At 43.2% G+C, this 25,065-nt stretch overlaps 1 protein-coding gene across 2 annotated transcripts in view; it reads right to left on the reverse strand.

The window, feature by feature from the left end:
- Nucleotides 1–25,065, reverse strand: part of LOC126485615 (eukaryotic translation initiation factor 4E type 2) — a 45,011-nt gene that overhangs the window by 16,243 nt on the left and 3,703 nt on the right. For both annotated transcript variants that reach the window (XM_050108890.1, XM_050108889.1), the window contains exons 2-3: nt 9,706–9,775; nt 6,320–6,562 (exon numbers count right to left, since the gene is read on the reverse strand). In XM_050108890.1, the coding sequence (XP_049964847.1) occupies nt 6,320–6,562; nt 9,706–9,775 (313 nt within the window). The remainder of the gene's footprint in view (nt 1–6,319; nt 6,563–9,705; nt 9,776–25,065) is intronic.

Genomic DNA, 25,065 nt, shown 5'->3' on the forward strand with positions numbered 1-25,065 from the left:
CCTTTCTATTCACTATTCTTGAACTGAAGAATCTTCCCTTTATAACACATCAAACAAAGCCTTGGGAATTTGGATGTAGATATATACTCACAAAGGATGTGGATAAAAAAAGAACATTTCCAGTTGGTCCATACTTTTATTTTTCACTGATCATCATGACAGTGTCACTATTTCAAACAAAGCCTTAATGAATAAGGCTAGAAACACATCAAAACCAAAAAGACAAAATGGGTACAGGTTCTTTTAAAAATAATTGTAGTTCAATAACTGTTAGAGCTTAAGTATTAGATAAGAATCCAAGGGAATTTTTTTTTTTTTTTTTAAAATAGAAAGTTTTACAAATACTGAATTTCCAAAACTAGAAATAAATCATAAATATTTTTTCAAGATACGATGAATCTACATACATTTTTAAATTGAAAATCAATTGTAATCCAAGCACCGTAAGAAGGCCAGTAACACGTTTGAAGATAAATGTAACAGCGGCACTGTTCCACAAGAAAAGATTTAAAATAGCTTTTCTTTATATAATGCTTAATGATTATGTAAAAGTCAGGGAAAAAATTGAGTTTCAGTTTAAAGGAGTACGAGAAACAAGAAAAGACATAGGTAATTATAATAAGAAACATTAACAGAAAAATTAATTAAAACTCACCAGGAAATTGAAATATATATGCAGGAAGCCATTTGTACAAATATAAGATAATGTTTTCCTACAAAGAAAATCACACAATGACAGGAAGGAAACATGATGCTAAACTACTTCAACCAGCACTTCCAGCTATGCTACTAGTCTAGTGTAAAGGATGTAATATTGTTACAGCTACTTTGAATAGATATATTCAGGATACTTTTCAGCCTACAACTCCACAGCTGGTCTTAAGTACAGCAATATTTGTCATAAACGAAAAGCATGTCCACTTTTTCGTACACATTGTGAATGTCCGGGTGGCTCCATGAGCAAATTTTTTATCTATACAGTGGCAAAGCAAAGACCATTGGGCTTAAAACATCCAAGTGATCCCACAAACCCTATCATAGTTGTGTATTTGCTTATATTTTGTAGACTAGGGCAAATTTTTGTGGTATCACTTCTCCTGACAGTACTGTCACCTACTTCCACAATTGCTATGTTGCTGAAGTTATCTTTGAAGGCTCTTTATAATGCCAGAGAAAAAGTATGTAGTTCTATTATAAAGTCAGTGTCACAATTCAGCATCTATAAACTTTAAACATTATTTACAATCATAAGCAAAACCACCACATTGTTTATTATAGCTAAGCAAAATCTATACCTTAAAATATTTACGTGTTCTTGACATACGTGAGGTGGTCTGTCTTAGTGGCCTCACCATGTTTCCATATAGTGCGTACCTATTTTCTGAAGATTTCAAATATTTTACATCACTCAACATTGCAAAAAACTAGGTTGATAATTTCTACAGAACTGTGTTATTGTTTCTTCTTTCTTCCATTATCACACACAATGTCAAACTGCCTCTCTGGAGATTTTATCTTTCCTAAAGATAAAGTGATTTGGCATCCTCAATTTTTTTTATTTATTTATTTTTTATTATTACTGTCACAACAACGTTTTGATAGTTCTCACTTTTATCTGTCCCTGCTGTTATATGTTTTGTTGGGATGATAATCTTTAGCCTTGTAGGTTCTGCATAGCCACTTCCCCCAATGATTTTAGAAATTCAACAATAATTTTATCTATCCTTTCTGCTTTGCTAGACAACAAGTTCCCCACAGCTCTACCAAACCCCTGACTCTTAATAATGGGTGCCATATGTTTTTAAAATTGACATCCATTTTTCCTTACCTACAGTCTTCTTACTCATACAGCATAACAAGGTAATCCCTCAATTTATCCACTCTCATCTGCATTTAACTTTACAGTTCCTTTTACATTTTTGAGGATAAGCCTTTGATTTGTAATTCTGTGGAAGTTGTTTTGACTTTTGTGTGTGTGCTGAATTATCCTGATGACATTTGTGTTTTAATTGTTTATTTTTTTTTGCAGCTGTTTCACTTTAGTTTCCTTGAACTTCCTTATGATTTCATTTCCAAATGACAAAGCTGAAAACCTTCCTTCTCCTGAACATTATTTCATTTTCTTCTTTCATTCATCAAATAAAGTATTCCTTCTGTTACCCTCAATTTCAACACAATTACCATTCTCTTAACTATATTTGTCAGTTCAACTCCTGTCACCCCTTTTACAAATGGATTTTCTTCTCAACAGCACTATCTACAGTGGTATTATTATTGCATTACAAATAGCTTCAGTATCTTTCAACACGCTTCGTTCCTCAATACTTCAGTATCCTACTTCTTCATACATTTGTTATTGCAAATGACTGAATTTTGCCTACTCTTCATCACTGCCAAATTGCAATCTGCATTTACAGATGGTGGGTATACCCTGCAATCCACTATTTTATTTCAGAATCCCTGTTACACCATGATATGATGCATTCAGAACTTTCCTAGGTTTTCTTGTTGTCTTGAATTTTACCACATCCTATTGCAGAGCCTGTATTCTCCCATTCCCTTCTATGCCTTCACAATTCACCATGGTTATTAGAATTTCATCTTCCTTTATAATCGGAGTAACTCAATTCTCCTATACACTCTCTACATATCATCATTTTCTGCTAGCAACATCAGCATGTACACATGAACTACAGCTCTTAGCATTGGTTTGGTTTTGATTTTTATGAGAATAACACAATTGGTTATTTGTTCATAGGAACTTACTTCTTACCCAACCTTCCTATTCAAAAGAAACCATACCCCCATTATACCATTTTCTGTTGCTGTTCCTATTACCCGATGTACATTTGACTACATACCTTCATCTTCTTCCATTTCACTTCATTGATCCGTAACACTTCTAGTTTCAGCCTTCACATTATCCTTTGTCATTTCTGTTTTTTTTTGCCAATATTTGTGCCACTTATCCAAATTTTTCATTTGTTACTTAGCCCTCCCTATTCCAAAAAATATATGGAATTTATCTAGTTAACTTAATTTTTATACTCAACCCCACTTCTCACTTAATAGAAAAACAGATACACAGAATAAGCCTAGATCAATTGAAGGAATTATGAGGAGAAAACTGGTCTCTCAGACTAATCAGCATATATAGAACTCTTACTTTATCAATACTGAAAGCAGCACAATAATCAAATAATGAAGGTTTGGCAATGCTGTTCGACCTTAAGCTCATACATGAAGGAAGGAGAGTAGCGTTTAACATTCCGCCAACAACAAGGTCATTATAATCCAAGTACAAGTTCTGATTAGGGAAGGAAATTGGCTGTGGCATTTCAAAGGAATCATCCCGCCGTTTGCCTTTAGTTACACAGGGAAATCATGGAAAGCCCAAATCAGAATAGCCATATGCAGATTTGAACTGTCATCATCCTAAATGTGATCCCAGTGTGCTAACCACTGCATTCAGTGTATGAACATGGAGTCTGTCGATTAAAAAATGATTGGTCTGCCTTCAATGTCCCTCCTTCCTCCCTGTCACTAACATATCATATAATATTAGCACAACACTTCTTAAATGGCAAGCACACACTCATTAGCATATATACAATTTTAACATATTAAATTGTAAAAATATTTTTTAAAGTTATAAGCGAGATCAGAGCCGTACAAAGCTCCTGAAGTGTTTAAAGGAAATCATGAGAAACCTAAATCAAGTTGACTATACGGTTATTTGAACCCTGTTCCACCAGAATGTGAGCCGAGTATTTTAATCACTGCACCACCTGACTCAGTATAGTTGTGGAAGAGTACCATGATTTCTCATAAAACTATGGAGAATGAGAAACTAAAAAGGATGTGGGAAGCTCAAAAGACACTAGGACTGTCAATATCACACGAGTCAATTTGCTGGCACACAGAGAGAGATGAAATAGCTAAATGCCATTTTTAAATGATTATAAAGGGTGGAGCAAGGAAATAGGAAATTTTGAATGTTAGTGTTATCAACACTGTATATCTGGCAATTGTTTGGAACTGATATTTAACTGTTGCAGTGTGTTGCCATTTAGCAAACATGCAACACTGGAGTGGTGCGGAACGAGGTACTGCTCCACACAGGGTATTTCGACCGCACTACCAGCTTGGACATCTTAGACGCGACACATCTGCTCATGCAATTACAATCTGGGTGCGTAATTTTGAAGAACCTGGTTCAGCTTTGAAAAAGAAGCCTCCAGGTGGCATCTGTACAGTATGTACCACAGAGAACATTGCAGCTGTCCAAGTTTCCATTGAGAGGGGCCATCGCCACTCAGTTCCACACCATGGAGGTGCACTCGAGACTGGGTGACCATGCGTACAAAGAATACTGCATGAATTGAAGTTCCAAGCCTATCATTTACAGATTGTAAAGAAATTAAATTCACGAGTCTGTGTCACATAGGGAGTTAGATGAACAATTGTTAAATAAAGTCAACGAGGACACAAACTTCCTCAACAGCATGTGGATGTCAGATGGTTCTCACTTCAACATTAATGGATACGTTAAAAAACAGAATTTCTGTTACTATGCACTAGAAAATCCTTGCAAGTTTCACAACCATCCATTATACAGCACCAAGGTGTACTGTATCATTTCATGCTATCAATAACCCTTACTCTTTTTGAATTTGAGGATGACATTGTAACAACAGTAACATCCAGTCAGTCTGCTGATATACTTGAAACATTCTTTAAAATCAGATTGTATGATCTTAATATCTCAAACAATCATTTCAGCCAAATGAAGTCACATCACATACTACTTGATATTTGATGGAAGCCATTTGCCAATCGTTTGGAAGGCACATATTTCCCGCAAAAGTGACATTCTATTGTCTGCAAGATCCTCTGATGTTGTATGAGATTTCTTCCTGTAAGGACGCCTTAAAAGCAATGTGCACAACACATATCATGCAACTATCCATGAAACTAAACAGAAGATTGAAGATGACATCACTGTCATTCCCAACACATGCTACGTGTGTCATCAATAGTTTCCTTTAGGTATTGAAAGCTTTTGAATTTGTTCAGTTTGCCCAGTATAGCTGCATGAACATGCATGCATCTGTTCCTATTTTCCACAAATTGTCAGAAAGCTTAACATTTATGTGTTGTTCTACTGAATTATATGTCTTCAAATTGACAGTGCTTAGTTAGCTTCAGCAGATAAATGCACTTCAACTTAATGTGTACATCACTATGCCATGCATCTAGAAATTCAGTGGACTGTTTAGAAGTAGTACACATGGGGAAATTGAATAGATGCAGAATACAGAAACATGGGGGAGGATACGGCAGAAAAAAAATTAAATATAAAATAACAACAGAACCAGGCTTGAGGGAGAAAATGAGAAAGCAGAAATCTTTCTGATGTTGAACAACAGATTTCAACTGAGTGTGCTGAAACACCCTCCATAGTTCTTTCACATTCTACTAGCATAACAACACTCAAATTGCTGCTGCCAAGTGTGTCTGACAGCACTTATTTTGTCATGGAATCAGTTCTGTTCCATCAAACTCCGTAGCACAGCGGTAGCATTACCGCCTACCGAGCAAGGAGGGCCCAGGTTTGATTCCTAGCAGGGTACTGGGTGTTTTATGTCCATCATCATCGACACACAATTCGCCGAAGTGGCATCAACTAAAAAGACTTGCAATATGGCGGCCGAACCCTGAAGGGGATATCCTGGCCAATAAATGCCATACGATCATTTCATCCCCCCCCCCCCCCCCCCCCCCCCAGTTCTGTTCCCAGTCTGATTTTGCTACTAACAAAATTTTTTTGTACAGAACTATTCTTAAAATGCTATAGTGTTGAAGATAAAACATACTGTAGTATGTTGTGCTGAATCTTATACAAGGTAAATTCTCGTTTCACAGAGAAGGAGAAACACGTTATTCCATTGTCTGGTTATTCAATCCTTACTGGCCACTTTTGGCAGGGCCTTTTTTATGCTAAATTTGTTTGTGATGTTACTTGGCACAATATTGCAATGGTTAAGCTGCCTCACACTAGAAATTAAACCAGTCTGTCATTAAACATAGCAATCACTGATCTTGGTTTAACTTTTGTCTAAAGTAGAAACCTGAACCTCCATGTGTACATTTTAATGATCATATTGTTCTGAACTTACTTTGACAAGAATTATTCATCTTGTTTCTTTGCTTTTTTAAAAAAAAAGAAAAAAGGTATGAAAAAGGCACAAAAAAGTGAAATTTGATAAAAATAGCTGAATAATCTTAAGTTATGTATTCAATATGTGACTTTCATTACCTCCCACATCGGTTTTATGCCCATTTTGAACAAGTGAAAATCACTCTGACTAGATAGTTCTGAGGGCCTTATTAAATGAGAATACAATGCCCAAAATTGTTCAACTGTAGCAAACCTTGCAATAAGTTTCAAGTTCTGATCATAATTTTGTACTGATGCTTGTTTTCCTGGTGTCCTATGACTATACCATAGCCAGTATTCATATTCCAATTTATGTTCTCCGTCTGGAACTGGTAAAGGAGCCTGAAAATAAGTAAAATACAATGAAACTAAAAATCTCTCTTTAGGGGAAATTTATTGTGATAAGATCTTACCTCATTGGCTAAAGAGTGAATGGATATAATATATTAGCATATAATTTTGGTTTGTCATGTATGACATTTGTTTGTTACGCTGTTTAGATGAAAATAACATTTAACACAACATACTTTCTCTTCAAATCACCAATTTAGTTGGACGAATCAGTACCTAGACACACACAAGTTCGGAAATTTCGTTCTGACCGCTTACTCAACTTCCTACTACACATATTTTATAACTGATATGAGGTTGAGAATTACATTTTGGTTTCATTCTCAACTTCTCGTTTTCATCTTTAAACTAACTATTTCTATTTCACTATTTCTTAGCACAGGATGCAACAGTTGTTTATCTTATTTATTGTGACAAATTCACTGCTTACAGTACCAAGGGGGGAGGGTACTTTGTGCCCACCTTTTATAAATATTGTAATTCAGATTCGTATTTCATCTTTGAAAATTCTGATAAAAATATTTATTAAGCCCAATTTTATAAATATATCATTTCTTCAGCTAAACTTAATTTGTTAATTTAAGTCTACTGGCTGTCATCAAAGTCTACCTCCTTAGTAGTAAATGTGACTTGACAACAACTGTCTTATTCCATAATTTATGACATTTCGGCAGTGATGAGCCTCTGTGAATTACATTTCTCTCTGTGGATAGCAACAATGATCTCAACAATAATTCACTTCTCTTTGGCTTCTGATTGTTTCTTGTTAGTTCTTATTCAGTGCCATTTTGGCCAGTGCTACAGATGACAGTGACTGAAAATGTAACAACGCTCTCTCACTGAGAGAGAAGTATTAGACATTTTAGAAGAATCAACAGATTCTGAAATTGAATTTGGTGATAACGAAGAAGTGAAGAGCGGAACTGAAGAGGAACGTGTTGTTGTACAGACTCTGAAGACAAACAATGGGTACCTGCAGCAGACAATGACACAGCTGGTGAGGTCTGTGAGAAGTATTTTACAACCACTGGAAAAGTTTTTATGTCCAAACATCTTCATATCACAAGGTGAGTAGCACAAAACATAGTGAAAGAGCGAGAAGGCAAAACAAATGAAGTTTAAGTAGGAACAACATTCGAAAAGATTTTTTCCTCCGGAAATTTTTATCATTATAATAAATCATACCAGTGAAGAAGAACTGAGATGGAATTTACCCAAAACAGACAGACTTTATTTCATGGCATGTATATAGTTACTTATAATAATGGAGAAGGATTTATGGTGCAACACTTCATGGAGGTTTATTTATACTGATACTATGAGTAGAACTAGATTCTGTCAGTTAACTAAAACAGTAAGATATGATGACAGAGTGATGTGAAATGAGTGCAGAGAACATGACCACTGAACCAGTCCAGGAAGCTTAGTGTGAACCAGTCCAGGAAGCTTAGTGCCATAGACGAAGAATCGTGCTGCATTATTATTAAATATAACAAAGTGAAGGAAGCTACTATCCAACGAGCAACAGAATCTGTCTTAACTGAGGAATATTGCCGCCATGTGCTAGCCGTCCTGTGCCAGTTTTTGGATGCATTCAAATCCAGAGTGAAGATAAACCAAGTGGCTCATACTAATACACCAAGTTTGCTGCAATACAAGAAGTATTTGATAAAATGATTGAATTACTGCCAAGATATTAATCTGCATGGATGCACACTGTTATGATAAAATGCTGTCACATTGTTCTGTGGTAGGTGTCCCTTCCTGGAAATTATGGTACACTTATATGAATGCTCACAGATTCTAAAACCATGTACTCAGAAAGGAGCTGCATGAAGAGATAGCACACAACAATCAAATTCAGCTGCAGCTGTAGTGAAATGCCTGGTTGTTCCTATACACAACTCAGGGTGCAATGTCGCCACAGACATTCAATTGAGTTGGCTGAAAATTTGTGGAGGAATCACAAGCTAACTCTTAGGGAAACATTACAAGCTAATAAGAAGCATATACCTCAAGAAATGAAAGGCATTTCAAGAGGAAAATTATATTCCAGTAAATTTGCATTCAATGATTATAGTCTGGAAATATCCCAACCACAACTGCTTCCTATATTCTCCCGGGGATGGGGGTGGCAGATCCCCTTCTGTTGCTGTCGGCTCAACATTATGACACTGTAATTGGTTCACCTACTGCACTACGAGGAAAATAGTCAAATTTATATTACAATGAGACAAAAGGCGGCATTGACACAATTGATCAAACGGTGAGGAAATTTTAAACTAAGAGTGCTACAAGAAGTTAGCTGCTATCTATTTTCTATACTCTTGTACAAAGCACAGTTAAATGGTTATACATTTCTTCTGCTCAAGTTTCCAGATTGAAATAAAAAAAAATGTAATAAGTGACTGCTTCTTCTTAAAGAATTGGGACCACAGCTCACGAAACCACACATTGAGGAAAAGGATAAAGATATTAGAGGACTCCAAAAATGTGTGGTTTCAGCCATGGGAGGTATTATCAGATGGAATATGAAGTAGAAGTTCGCTGCAAAGGAAGCTTGAGGAGGAGGAGGAGAAAGATGTCATTTGTGTTGTGAAAGCCAGTCACCAGTCAAAAGCAATGAAGTACAATAAAGTGAACAAAACAGCAATGATCTGTAACAACTGAAAGAGAGACACATGCACTAAACACAAGGAAACTGTTATATTTTCCAAGTGTGAAGATGTTTCTGGAGAAAGTAATGAATAAGTGATCCCAGAAACTATGTATGTAAACTGCTGTATTTAAGCTAAAATATCTGTAATTTTTTGAATTACAATGAAATGTTCTTCAATAACTCTAATGACTTTTGCTGTAAAGAGATACTGCTCAAGAAAATAAGACTAAATAAACTTAAATGATGAAAAAATGAAAAATACTAAATGCAGCTTTGTACAGAGTGCTAAAAGAAATGTAAAGTTTCTGGACCTTTATTACACATCAATAACTATACAATTTTTTGTTAATAAAAAATGTTTTGTGGTGGGCACAACCCCCCCCCCCTCCCCACCCGGCGCCCTTTTGATACCGCACGCTAAAAAAATAACATTTTTATTGTAAGGGTTAAGGTATACATAACGGTGAATACATACCATATCTTTTTCCACTTTTAGTATGTCTCTACTTGACAAATCGTCTCCACCTTCAGTATTATTTTTCAGCCTGCAAAAATAGTGAATTAATACCTTATTACAGAAAATATACACAAATGGTTCAAAACATTTTTATGAGATGGATATAAACAACTTCTATTCACATTCAGAATGTTTTACACTGTTACCACAAAAAAGGACTTATTTTTTTGCAGAAAATGCACTTACAGGATTCACAAATATGGATAGGTGGGATTTTTAACTTCTTCCACAGTGACAGAAACATGCAAAAAATTTCAGTTACCAACGACATGGAACATCATTGCACCAGTTGGTTGGTTGGTATAAAGGAGGGGGGGAAGGGACCAAACCGCGTGGTCATCGGTCCCTCGTTCCCAGTAAAATAATTACACAACATAAAGAAGAAAAATGAGACGTACAGCACAACAACAGGAGAATGGAAGAAGCAGAAGAATGACAGAAGGACAACCAACACTACTATGGACAAAACAGGAAAAGAAAACCAGAGAGAAGCAAGAGGCAGGCAGAAGGGATAAAAACAAGAGAGCAGATGACGGTGGCTGGCCGACCATGAGAATAAAAACGAAAAGCTAGCCACTCTGCAGCACATTAAAACATCCAGCCTAAAAGCATTAGAGTGGATAGCACAAAGGGACAAAGGACATGAGCAAAAAGTCATATAGAATGATAAAACCCACTGTCATAAAAAACTTAAAATTAATCTTCCTGGCAGATTAAAACTGTATGCCAGACTGAGACTTGAACTTGGGACCTTTGCCTTTCGCGGGCAAGTGCTCTACCATCTGAACTACCCTAGCACGACTCATGCCCCGACCTCACAGCTTTACTTATGCTAGTATCTCGTCTCCTACCTTCCAGGAGTGCTAGTTTTGCAAGGTTCACAGGAGAACTTCTGTGAAGTTTGGAAGGTAGGAGACGAGATACTGGCAGAAGTAAAGCTGTGAGGATGGGGCGCGAGTCGTGCTTGGGTAGCTCAGATGGTAGAGCACTTGCCCGCGAAAGGCAAAGGTCTCTAGTTCGAGTCTCCGTCTGGCACACAGTTTTAATCTGCCAGGAAGTTTCATATCAGTGCACACTCCGCTGCAGAGTGAAAATCTAATTCTGGAAACTTAAAATTAAATTCTCCGATGAGGCATTGTCAGCTAAAATTACTAGCAACGAGTCCGGTAACTGAAGAGTCCGTCGCAGGGCAGCCAAAAGAGGACAGCTCACCAAGATATGGGCCACTGTCAGCTGGGTGCCGCACCGACACTGAGGTGGGTCACCAGGGCGCAGGAGGTAGCCATGTATCACGAAAGTGTGGCCAAAGCTGAACTGACAGAACCACAGAGTCATTGTGAGGGGCTCGTGTGGTGGTCTTCCACACATTTGTAGTCTCCTTAATGGCATGCAGTTTGTTATGTACTGAGGTTATGCCATTCCATCTCCCAAAGCCGCAAGACCTTGTGGCATAGTACTGAATGCAGGTCAGTTGCAGAGAAGCTAATCTCCATTAGCGGTTTCCGTGCAGCCTGTTTGGCCAGCCTGTCAGCAAGTTCGTTGCTTGGGATTCCGACATGATCTGGGGTCCAGACAAACACCACTGAACGACTGGACCGTTCCAGGGCATAGATGACTCCTGGATTGTCGCTACCAAAGGATGACAAGGGTAACACTGGTTGATAGCTTGTAGGCTGCTCAAGGAGTCAGTACACAGAAAAAACTAATTCCCAGGACATGAACGAATGTGCTCAAGAGCACGAGATATAGCCACCAACTCAGTAGTGAAAACACTGCAGCCATCGGGCAAGGAATACTGTTCAATATGTCCTCCATGGACATATGCGAAACCGACGTGATCATCCACCAGAGCTGTCAGTGTAAACCACTTCATGGCCTCTGTACATGTCAAGAATCACGAGGAAGTGGCATCGGAGAGCCGCAGGGTTAAATTAGTCCTTAGGACCATGTGAAAGTTTCAGGCGAAGCCATGGCCCAGGTGTACACCATGGAGGTGTCCATGAATGGACCTCAAGTATAGGTGGTATATGTAAGGACTCCAGTTTGGAAAGAAGGAATCGGACACAAACTGCAATTGGAAGCTCTGCCCAGGGCCACCGATGTGGGGGATGAACTGACATGGGCGGGAAAAGGAGACAGTAATTCAGATGTGCAGGAGAACTACGAATGTGTGCAACATAATTGGCCAGCAGTTGTGCGTGCCTAACCTGCAATGGAGGGACTCCGGCCCCCACAAGGACGCTGGTTTCTCGACTTGTCCTTAAAGCTCGAGTCACTAGGTGAACACCACAGTGGTGCACTGGGTCGAGTAAACGCAATGCTGAGGGCGCCGTCGAACCGTAAACCACACTCCCATAATCAAGGCGGGATTGAACGTGGGCTCTGTAGAGCTGCAGCAGTGTAGAGCGATCTGCAGCCCAGTTGGTGTTGCTCAAGCAGTGGAGGGCATAGAAGTTCTGCCAGCGATTCCGCTTAAGCCGACGAAGATGAAGAAGCCAAGTCAATCAGGCATCGAAAAACAGTCCCAAATATCTATGTCTCCACTACAGTGAATGGATCGTCATTAAGGTGAAGTTCTGGTTCCAGATGAATGGTACGATGCCAACAGAAGCACGTAACTTAGGACTTAGCAGCCAAAAACTCGAAACCGTGAGCTAGAGCCCATGACTGCACCTTGTGGATGGCTCCCTGCAGGCGCCACTCAGCAACACCAGTACTAGTGGATCAGTACGAAATGCAGAACTCTTCTGAATACAGATAAGGTGGGACAGATGGCACTACAGCTGCTGCTAGGCAGTTAATGGCCACTGAAAATAGATACACATTCAACACAGAGCCCTGTAGAATGCCATTCTCCTGAATATGAGGGGAAAGGTGTGTGGGGGGGGGGGGGGGGGGGGGGGGGCTGTGGGAGGCACCAACTTGGAAAGTACGAAGCAACAGGAAATTTTGGATAAAAATCGGGAGCAGGCCTCTGAGACCCAACTCGTATAATGTGGCAAGCATATGATGTCACCAGGTCATGTCATACGCTTTTCGTAAATCAAAAAAGACAGCAACAAGGTGTTGGCGTCTGGAAAAGGCTGTTCAGATGGCAGACTCAAGGGGCACAAGATTATCAGTGGTAGAGCGACCCTGGCGGAAGCCGCCTTAGCATGGAGCCAGTAGGCTACGTGATTCCAGGACCGAACCCGACCACCGACACACCATACGTTCCAGCAGCTTACAAAGAATGTTGGTGGCCTGATAGACCAATAGCTATCCACATCAAGCGAGTTTTTACTAGGTTTGAGCACCAGAATGATGGTGCTCTCCTACCAATGTGGTGGAAAGACACCATCGCACCAGATCAGGTTGGAAGATGACGAGATGTCGCTGGTAATCAGATGAGAGATGTTTAATCATCTGATTATGGATCCGATCTGGCCCAGGAGCTGTGTCAGGGCAATGTGCTAGGGCACTGAGGAGTTCCCACTCTGTAAATGGGGCGTTATAGCATTCACTGTGGCAAGTAGTGAATGAGAGGACTTTACCTTCCAGCCGCTGCTTGAGAGTGCAAAAGGCTGGGGGGTAATTCTCCAACGAAGAAGCTCAAGCATTGTTGTCAGCAAAGTGCCCAGAAATCACGACTGCATCGGTAGGCAACAGACAATTTATGTTAACGCCGGGAACACCTGCTGGGGTCTGGTACCCAAAAAGGCATTTGATCCTTGCCCCGACTTGGGAAGGTGACATACGACACCCAATGGTCGATACGTATCTCTCCGAACACTCCTGCTTCCATCATTTGATAAGTTGGCGAATGCGGGCACGGAGCTGTTTAAAGGCTATGAGTTGCTCCAGGGGAGGGTGCTGCTGCAGAGTTCGCCGACACTCCTCAACAGCTTCAGCGACTTCCGCCACCAAATGACTGCCTTTCACCGGGGCACACTAAACAGCAAGGGATCGCGTTGTCTGCCGCAGAAAGAATTATTGTTGTCACCAGCTCAACCATCACATCGATGTGCCTGTGTGGGGGAGATTCAACAGCGACAGCAGAGGTGAAAGTTTCCCAGTCCGCCTTGTTTAAAGCCCATCTGGGTAGGCGTCCATGGGCCTGACGCTGGGGCAGTGACAGAAAGATGGGGAAGTGGTCACTACCACACAGGCCATAATGTGCTCTCCAGTGGGTAGATGGGCGAATTCCTGGGCTGCAAATTGATAAATCAATAGTCGAGTAACTACCATGAGCCACACTGAAATGTGCGGCAGCCCCAGTGTTTAAGAGGCCGAGGTCGAACTGAAACAGTAAAGTTTTAACCTCTCTGCCTCAGCCAGTAGGCACTGTGCCACCCCACGAGAGGTTATGGGCGATAAAATCTCCCAAAAGTAGGAAAGGTTTAGGGAGTTGATCAATCACTGCAGCTGATACATTCAGGGGTACTGCACCATCTGGAGGAAGATATACACTGCAAACAGTTATTTCCTGCGTCACCTTTATTCTGACAGACACAGATTCAAGAAGGGTTTCAAGGGGCACAGTTTCACTGCAGACCGAGTTTAGGACAAACACGAACTCCACCTGACACTTGATTACAGTCAATATGGTTCCTGCAATATCCCTTATAGCCACGGAGGGCAGGGGTCCGATTTGGTGGAAACCAGGTTTCCTGGAGGGCAATGCAGAAAGCAAGTGTAACGCTTAACAGTTGCCATAGCTCAGCCGTGCGGTGGAAAAAACTGCCCCAATTCCCCTGGAGGATGACGTCGTCGTGAGACTGAAAAGGCATGGAACATTCAATGAGGCAGTTTACGCCTCAGGGTCACCTGCTGCCACTGATTTATTGCCTGAGCAGTCTATATTCATTGTGTCTGAGGGTCCGGCGAGATCTTGGTTCTCGGCGGACGCCAGAATCTCCACCTCATTCGCAGATGCAGGGCGTGTAGGTAGCAGTGGTGTGGGTGGCACAGCAATTCCCTTGATCTTGGGACTTTGGTCCTGGATTTCTCTCACTGCTCATTGTGTTTCCCTGCCTGGGAGAACTTTACTGATTCAGTCTCTGGGACTGAGGATGATTGTGAAGCCCTACGACCAGCTGCTTTTGGGCTCTTCAGCCACTGGCGCGTGTCATCTTTCCCACTAGCAAAAAACTGGGAAGGGAGTGACCCAAGGGACCCCTTCCTAGAGAGGAGCCGAGGAAGACATACACTTATCCCGTGCAGAAGTGGGGATTCATGGTTGGGGGGGCAGGGGGAGGGGGCTTGCCCCAAAGTAGGTGGTGCAGGGGAGCAACAGGGAGGGAAGTGCCACCCACCATCAAGGGGACAGGTGTAGTCTTCTGGCTCTGAAAGGTGACTGGGGTTGGCGGAGCTGATGGGGCTAGAACTGTTGTAGCGCGGCGTAAGACGATGTCATACGTACAGGATGTAGGCATTAAAATTTCCTTTTAGCCACAGTGTAGGTGATTTGGTCCAAGGTCTTGTACTTCATGGTTTTCCTTTCTTTCTAGAGAATCCTGCAGTCTGGCGAGCAAGGGGAATGATGCTCTCCGCAGTTGACACAGCTGGGAAGTGGGGAACATGAAGTATTGGGATGGGATGGACGTCCACAATCTCGACATGTGATGCTGGAAGTACAGTGGGAAGACATATGGCCAAACTTCCAGCATTTAAAGCAGCTCATTGGAGGAGGGATATAGGGCTTTATATCACAGCGGTAGACCATTACCTTGACATTCTCGGGTAATGTATCACTCTCTAAGGCCAAGACGAAGGCACCAGTGAGAACCTGATTATCCCTTGTACCCCGCTGGAGACGCTAAACAAAATGTACACCTCACCACTCTAAATTGGTGCACAGCTCATCGTCAAGGCTGCAAAAGAATATCCCTGCGAAATATGATACACTGGACCATATTTAAGCTCTTATGGGGCATGATGGTTACAGAAACATCCCCCAGCTTGTCACAAGTGAGCAACGCCCATGACTGGGCAGAGGATGCTGTTTTCATCGAGACTGATGCAGATCTCATTTTGGACAAGCCCTCCATCTCCCCAAACTTGTCCTCTAAATGCTCTACAAAAAAATGAGGCTTCATCAAGACAAAGGAGTCCCCATACCAGGTACCAGGGCGAATAAGATTTGCTGCCATCCTTAGCCTGACGTTCCTCCCATGGTGTGGTCAGGAAGGGGAACGACTTGGGGTCATACTTCTGTGCATTGAATGGCAGGATGGCCATTGCCCCGAGTCCCAATGCCCCAGGGTGACTGGCATCTACACCTCGGCATATGTGGGAAGTTAAAGGCGCAGGCATCAGCAGAGCGATCCCTGTGTGGTCATGGGTCTACAACCAACAGGGTACATGATGGTCCCACCACAACAGACTGGCTACAGGTGCAACCAAGCAAACAAGTCCATCATTGTCAGCGTAGAAAATGATACTGCACAGATGATGGAAAAAATACGCACACAGGAGGGTGTGACCTCACCCAACAGTTGGAGAATGAGCAGAAGTGCAGATGCGATAGGTCTCAGCGCATGATGGACATGGCGCACCACGTAAGGCGCCCTTCCCAATTGGCTCGCTCTTAGGAAAAATTTGGAAGAATGGAGGTCAAACCCTACAGGGGACCATCACATAAAGGGCGAAATGTGTGAGACTCCATTTGGTCACCTCTTACGACAGGCAGGAATACCTCGGGCCTATTCCAACCCCCGGACCCGCAGGGGGGCATTCTGTGTATGTAAGAGCATTTCTAAAAAAAATGTGTTGCCTCAACAACTTATCAGCAAAAAGGGCCGGCATACAGACCTCCCATTATATCACTGCCCTTCATAGTCAAGTCCCACTTTTTTGAGGGGGGGGGGGGGGGGGGGATGGGGATGGTCGGTTCTGAGTGAAGACCCCCACCTGTGTGCATCTCCTTTAAATAACAGCAGTGAATACAGCAAATAAAGCCATGACATGGGGAGGACACACTGAACATTCTTTAAATATACCTTCAAACTCTGATCCTATACGTAATTGTAAAAACAACCCAAGGTTGTACGTGATGCATGTAAAAGTTACACCCTAGTACAACTGAATGGTTCTTTTGAAACTGTGTAAGCTAACATCTTCACTAGTATGGACACTATTGGTATGTGAAATCAAGTGAATGTTTTTTAAAGACATTGTATTCCAGAATAATGGACATGTAGTATACAACATTTTAAGCTTTCAAAGCTGCTATATTAAGAATACCTGTGCTCCAGATCAGTTCTGTGCAGAAAAATGTACAATCAAACATTGAAAAGTGGGACTAGTTAACAAGGTGTTACTGTGCCGATAGACCAATAACTCCAATAACATGGTGGACATACAAGCCTTATGAAAAGACCCATGGCTAACATAACCACCACCATAAAACATTAGCTAAATAAATTCTAACATACTAATGGGACCTCCAAGTCAAATAGGATTTTGGAGCAGGAATGTCGTGTTACAAACACCTTCACACATATTAAAAATTTGAAAATTGAGAATAGGGGTTTCAATCATGGAGGAAATTTGACTACAGAAAGTATTGGTTGGTTGGTTGATTGATTGGGGTCGAAGGGACCAAACAGCAAGGTCATCAGTCCCTTGTCTCAAAGGCGGTCCATGCAGAGGATTTACACCTCAGAATCGTCATAACGATAAAAGGGCAAAGGCTAAAAAACAAAAGTGCAGTTGTGTTGTCAATGGTGAAAACAAAAGGAGGAAGTCAGCAAGTGGGCAATCCCTAGGCTATGCTAGAGGCAGGAAATATCCCACCTCTGATGCAGTACAGGCAAGACCACCTGCTATTGAAAAGCATTCAACCGCTAGATTGTAAAAGTGCGTATTGTAAAGGGATACTAACCAAATCTAGAAAGCGATAAAAACAGAGTAAAAGGGCAGAGAAAAGAGGATCTTGGCCAGGGAGGGGAGTCAGGAATCTCCAAACACAGCTTACAGGGGGAGACACCCCAACCCTCACTGCCCTGCCCCTACTCCAGAGGGAGGTTAAAAACCTTAGAACTGAAAATAAAAACCACTTTCACAGAGGAAACTGAGAACCAGTTCAACCATCCGGGAATCGTCTGCCAATATTAAAGGTAACGTGCGGGGAAGTCTGTACTTAGTACGCAGAGCCAAAAGGGGGCATTCCACCAAAATGTGGGCTACTGACTGGAAGGCTCCACAACCACAAAGTGGGGATGGCTCATAAGGCAAAAGGAAACCATGGGTTAGCCTGGTATGGCTGATGCAGAGACAACACAGGCTGGTCGTGGTCGAGTCCTTTCGGGAGAGGCGGAGAAAAGAATGCCATGGGACATGTGTAGCCTCCCCAAAGTTGGCTCATGATTGTGCGAAGTGGGATTTGATATGAAGCTGTAAATCTGCTGCAGGTGGCGTTACAGAGAAGGGGAGGAGGGGGGGGGGGGGGGAGGATAAGCTCCCCAAGTCAAACGATCAGCAAGCTCATTACCTGGGATACCCACATGGCCAGGGACCCAAAGGAAGTCAACAGAACAAGCAGCGTGGTGAAGATCAGCGAGACAGTCATGGATGGCCGAGACCAAGGGATGGCAGGAAAAACACCGATCAATAACCTGAAGGCCATTCATTGAGTCTGTACATAACAAAACGCAGTTGAGTTGGGACTGTTTAATAAAGATAAGGGCCTGGGAAATTGCCATCAGTTCCACAGCAAACACCCCACATGCAGTTGGCAGGAGATGATTTACCATGCCAATGGAGGATGTGAAGCCGTATACCACGTGACCAGCAGATTTAGAGCCATCTGAGTAAAAAACAATAGCATCCTGAAACTCCCATAAAAGTCGTCGGAAGAAACAATGGAACACCATCGGGGGAATGGAATCTTTCAGATCTCTGTGGAGATCCATCCGAATCTGGGGCTGAGGTACTAACCAAGGGGGAGGAGGGAGAGAGGGGGGGGGGGGGGAGGACTGTGGGATATAGGACAAAGAAGGAAGCTGAAAACCATAGCGAAGAGACGCAAGACGTCCTTGGTCTGGGAACAGGATAGAATAGGAAGGATGAGTGGGATAGGAATGGACAAAGATTGCATAAGAAACCAGAAGCTGGGACCGCTGAACAGAAAGGGGGGGGGGGGGGAGGGTAGGTACCCAGCTTCAACCAGGAGACTATGAACATGTCTAGTAGGGAAGGCACCAGTGGCCAAACGGATACCACGATGGTGGACTGGATCCAGGAGGCGCAGTGTGGAAGGAGCAGCTGAACCATAAACTTGACAACCAGAGTCCAAGCGAGACAGCACTAAAGCCCGATAAAGGAGGAGAAGAGGGGAACGATCCGCATCCCAAGAAGAGTGGGCAAGGAAGCGAAGGACATTGAGTTTACGGAAACATCCTATCTTCAGAAGTCTGATACGAGGCAGCCAAGTGAGCTTGTTGTAGAAACGACAACCCAAGAAACGAAACTGTGGGACCACAGGTAATCGTTTAGCATCGAGGTAGAGCTCCAGATCAGGGTGGTCCGTAGTATGGCGACAGAAGTGGACCACCTGCGGTTTTAAAGGAGAGGAGGGTCCATGCAGGGGCATGCCTTATAGCACCCTGAAGCTGCCGCTCTGCAGAGTCCATCGAAGAGGAACTAACCCAAATGCAGAAATCGCCCACATACAGAGCAGGGGTAACCAAAGGACAGACAGAGGCCACAAGTTGATCTATAGCAATGAGGAAAAGAAGTACACTCAATATGGAACCCTGTGGGATGCCATTCTCTTGGGTCCATGGAGAATTAAAAACAGTACCAACCCAAACCCTGAACGACCAATGGAACATGAACTGTCGGATAAAAATCATGAAGTATACATAAGATATGATGGAGTCAAGCCATGTCATAGGCCTTGCGAAGGTCGAAAAATACTGCCAACCAAATGGCGGCACTGGGAAAAAGCCTGCTGAACTGCGGATTCCAAGCGATGTAAATGATTGATCGGAGATCGTCCCTCTCGGAAGCCACACTGGTAAGGGGACAATAGATCCCGAGATTCGAGGACCCAACTGAGCCGACAGGCTAGCATCCGTTCAAGTAACTTGCAACCAATGTTTGTCAGACTAATTGGCTGATAGCTTTAAACAAACAGTGGGTTCTTACCAGGCTGAAGGACAGGAACCACGATGCTATCCCTCCAATGAGAAGGAAAGTCACCCTGGAGCCAAATACGGTTAACCATTCAGAGAAGATGTTGTCGTTGTGGAGCACTGAGATGTTGAAGCAAATGGTTACGAATGGAGTCTGGGCCAGGGGCCGTATCATCAGAAGAAGAAAGTGTGGAAAGAAGTTCCCATTCAGTAAAAGGTTTGTTGTAAGATTCTGATTGACAAGGGTAAAACATAAGGCGGAAGCTTCAGCCTGCTGTTCCTGGTGAAGGAAAGCAGCCAGATAGGAGGTTGATGCTCATGCTGTTGGGTTGCAAGATGTTCCACGAGAATCAACGGGTCCACGCAAAGGCTATCCAGTAGGGCAAGGCCGATGGCAACCCTGGAGAGAGCAAAGTTTAGCCCATATCCATGACAAAGCGACAGTAGAACTGAGGGAAGAAACAAACAGTTCCCAACAAACCCGTTTGCTCCATTTGATTAAGCAACGGGCTTTGGCGTGAAGACATTGTAAAGGTAATAAGATTGACAGCGGATGGGTGCCTCTTAAGGTGTTGCAAAGCTCGACGGCGATCACAGATGGCGATGGCTGTACTCCACCACGGGACTCGCCGGCGGCGAAATGGTCCAGATGAGCGTGGGATAGCAAGGCTAGCAGCATGAACAATCACATCAGACACATCACGTAGGACGTCATCAATACAACCCGACAATGAGGGAGAAAACACGACCTATGCAGAGTATAGAGGCCAATTGGCGCGTTGGAAAGACCAACAAGGTAACCTGTCCACCACGGAACAGGAAGGGAGCGAGAGAATCAACGGGAAATGGTCACTATCACAAAGTTTGTCGTGTGGCGACCAGTGTAATGAAGGGAGGAGAGAGGGAGAAGAAAGAGAAAGATCAATGGTAGAAAAGGTACCATGACCAGCACTGAAATGAGTAGGGGAGCCATCATTAAGAAGGCACAAATCGTGGTCCGTAATAAACTGATCTAAGAGAAGACCTCATCTAGATGGAAATGCACTGCCCCACAAGGTATGATGAGCATTAAAATCCCCGAGAAGGAGGAGGGGAGGAGGAAGTTGCTGAAGAAGGGCAGTTAAGGCAGCAGGTGTAAGAGTCCTGTCAGGAGGGAGATAAAGATTGCAAACCGTGACCTCAGAGTCCAGGTGGACCCTAACAGCATTCGCTTCCAATGTAGTTTGAAGAGGAATCCACATGCTAGCAACGTCCGTATGGAGCAACATACAAATGCCACCAGAGGCCCGACCCAATTTCGACGGAAAGCACGGAATCCACAGAGGGTCGGTGAGTGATCATCAGTAAAAAGATTCCTGTAGAACCACACAAGCTGCAGAGTAAGATGAAATAAGGGATTCCAACTCCAGAAGGTGACGATAATATCCATTACAATTACATTGGATAACCACAGAACGGTGTTTCAAATGGGGGAGTGAACAGGCTAAGGCCAGTCATGCCGCCGTGTCACCATCCGTCAGCAACAAGGAGAGGACGACATCCATGAACAGCAGGTCAGAGTCAGGTTGCAAAGGTGGGGACAGGACCTCTGGCGACACCAGAGGCTCCTTGTCCTGGGACTTATGTTTCGTCTTCTTTCTGTTTGCGATCGAGGAGGGCTGTGCTGCAAAAGGGAGCCAACTGCAGCAATATCTCAAACAGAAAGAGAGCAGGCGACCTGGGGGCTCACAGAATGCGGTTCTCGTTGTGGTCATGTGGCAGCAGACCTTTGGCCTGGAAGGTGCTGGGAAGGTGCACCCTTAACTGGTAGATGCCGAAGAAGTGGGACACTCCTCCGGCTGGGGAGGGGGAGTGGCACCCGGAGGGGAGGGTGTGGGGACCCCATGGTAAGGGGGGAGGAGAGGGGTTCAGTACTGGGGTAAGGAAGCTAGACATCATTGACACAGGATGAAGACGTGCATACTTCTTACAAGCCTCAGTGTAGATTAGACGATCAAGGGACTTATACTCCTGTATCTTCTTTTCCTTCTTATAAGCCGGGCAATCTGGTGAACATGGAGAATGATTGCCATGACAGTTAACACACACACACACACACACACACACACACACACACACACACACACACACACACACACACAGGAGGGGGAACACAGGAACTCCCCTCATGAAGTGGATGTCCACAGTCACCACAGAGAGGGGCCTGCGAACAGCGGGAAGACCTGTGTCCAAAACGCAAGCACTTAAAACATCTCATACGTGGTGGGATGTACGGCTTTAAATCACATTGATAAACCATAATCCTGACCTTCTCGCGGAGAGTATCCCCTTCAAAGGCCAGGATAAAGGCACCTGTATCCATGCGATTGTCCTTCAGACTCTTCTGAACACGCCAAACAAAGTGAACACCCCACCGTCCCAGATTGTCCCTAAGTTCTTCATCAGTTTGAATGATGAGGTTCCTGTAAAAAATTACACCTTGAACCATATTCAAAGACTGATGGGGGGGGGGGGGGGGTAAAGGACATAGGAATTGTGCCAAGATGGTCACAGGCACGAAGGGCTGCAGACTGGGCAGATGAAGCAGTTTTGATCAAGATCAAACCCGACCGCATCTTGCTCAGAGAGTCCACTTCACCAAACTTGTCTTCAATGTCTTCCACAAAAAATAAAGGTTTGGTATTGGTGAAAGTATATCATCAGTCCTGGTGCAAACCAGATAGCAGGGGAAAGGTTTTGCCCTTGGCCGACTAGCCTGGCCCCCCTCCCAGGGGGTAGACATGGAAGGGAAGGCCGAAAAAGCAGCACTAAAAGAATCAGTTCCACTCAAAGAGACGGCCGTAGAAGAACGGCCAGAGTTCTGAACCCGTACGAGTTTCATTTGCGTAGCTTCTGCCTTGATACAACCCACTCTGATCAGGGGCTCTCCCCACGGGCACCACCCAACCACAGCAACGGCCGTCTGGCACGGCGGTCATTGCTAGAAGTTCCATTGCTCCAGGGTGACAAGCAACCACTCCTAGGCTTACATGAGGTGGTCACACCTCAGGTATCAGAAGTGTGATCCCTGTGTTTTCAGGGGGGCTCAACCAAAAGGGTACATAGCGACTCCACCACACAGGCCGGCTATGTACCCTAGCATCAGACAACGATGTGAGGGAAAAGATGGAATGAACTAGAACGGCACACGCCGGAGACACTAGGTAAGGTGCTCTTTCCCAAATGGCTCACACTACGGAATAGAAATTTCGTAATGGAGGTCAAACCCCAGAGGGGAACCAGAGAATGACAAAAGGATGAGGTAATTACTCAACAAAACCAAATTGCAAAGCCAACATAACCAGGAGGATAGCGGGGCTAACATAAACAAGGACACCAAGAGAGGGAGAGGAGAGAGCGGAGGGGAAGGAGCAAGGACAGGAAAGGAGAGGAAGGCAAAGGAAATGCAGCCTGGGAAAGAAGGAAGGCTGCAATAGCTCGAGGCCCCGTGCTTGCCACACATGTCCTCACGAAAGGACCGTGAGCCCCCAGGGGAGCAGAAAGTATTGGGTTGGTGCACAAGTCCACAGCATTTTTCCATAAGTTTAATAAACAAAACAGATACACATAACAGAAACTTTTGTCATCAATAACATATTCTCCTTCACTAGTTACAACAATCTGCCAATGCAACTATAGAAATCACGTGGTTTTGAGGTGAAGAACTTGTCAAGCCACGTTCGGAGTCCATTTCCATCAGGAAAGAAAGTCCCTTCAAGGTTATTCGATAGATAGCAGGAAAGATGAACATTGAGGGCACAAGTTCAGGTAAATAATGTGGGTGTGGAATGACTTCTCAACGCAACTCCTGTCAGTCTAGTAGAATGCGGACAGAGGTTAGCATTGAATAGCATCACTTTAGGCAGTCTTCCTGATTGTTCTCAGATGTTGACAATATTTGTCACCCGTGATGGTTACATATCGGGGAAGCAACATGTGGTACACCACACCATCACTGTGCTACCAGATACTTAACATTATCTTTTGTGGACACATGCAGGTCTTTGTAGGGGGAGTAGCTGCTTCATCTGGGCTCACTGATTCCTTTCTTTTCCTTATGCTAGCACAAAAATAACATTTCTCATCACCAGTAACAATACAGGATGTGAATGGTTGGTGTTTGTTAGGGCACAAAAACTAGGGTCGTACACGCTCATGTCAAAACTATAGAAAATGAAGACAGAGAGAAGAGGTAAATACGACTACACGTTAATACCAACCAAAGGAAGAGAAGACAGCTAAAGACAGGGACATGCGGAAATACATGTCTCTAAAATACACCATAGAGAAACAGAGGTCTTTAACTGAAAATTAAATTTCTTCGCCATATTGCTACAATGGATAAAAAGTAAAACGTGGTTGACAGCCCGCGTGTCATTCGCTAAAATGGCAGATAACGCAGACAGCAAACACAAACGAGAAAGTAAGTGGTTAAAAAAAGGGCATTCAGTCAGGAAATGGTGGACCATCAAAGGTTGAGTGCAATGAGCACAAAGTGGTGGGGTAGGGTTTGTGTTGTTCATGAGCCAGCTGATGAACAGGCAGAGGTGCACTTATCTCCACCAGCCGATTTTTGTGATTTTGGGTTAGAGCATGCTGTACCCATATACCTGATTTTTTAACTTTTCCCATTGCATGCAAATGTTGCACGATGGCGACTGGTCACAGTTCATCACATACGACAGATCTAAAGTGCTCTGATGTTGATCAATGTGGATTAATGCATTTAAACGATCTTCATCAAACCCCAAATTCATCCTAAATGTGGAGAGTCACTAACGTCAAAAAAACCCTTCTTAAAACAAGCAAACCATCTTCTTGCCATGCTCTGTCCAACGACATAATCCCCATACATGGCACAAATGTTTCTGGCTTCCTTGCTGCTGATGCCCCTCTACTGAACTCAAATGGAAGACTATGTCTGAATATTCCAGTTTCTTCACTTGTCACTCCATTTTCTAGTGTCCACAGCTCTGCTCACTATCTTCCCATGACAAAATATAAATTCTCAAATAGCAACAGTGAACAACAAATAAATTGCAATTGCTAAATTAATCCATAGCAATCTGAATACCCACATGAAAAAAATGCTTCAATCTTACATACCAACCTAATTCAGTTCAGTAAAATTATGACTTATGACACATTTGTTGGCTTGGCT

The sequence above is a fragment of the Schistocerca serialis genome, chromosome 1 (genome assembly GCF_023864345.2).
Source record: "Schistocerca serialis cubense isolate TAMUIC-IGC-003099 chromosome 1, iqSchSeri2.2, whole genome shotgun sequence".
Lineage (NCBI taxonomy): Eukaryota > Metazoa > Arthropoda > Insecta > Orthoptera > Acrididae > Schistocerca > Schistocerca serialis.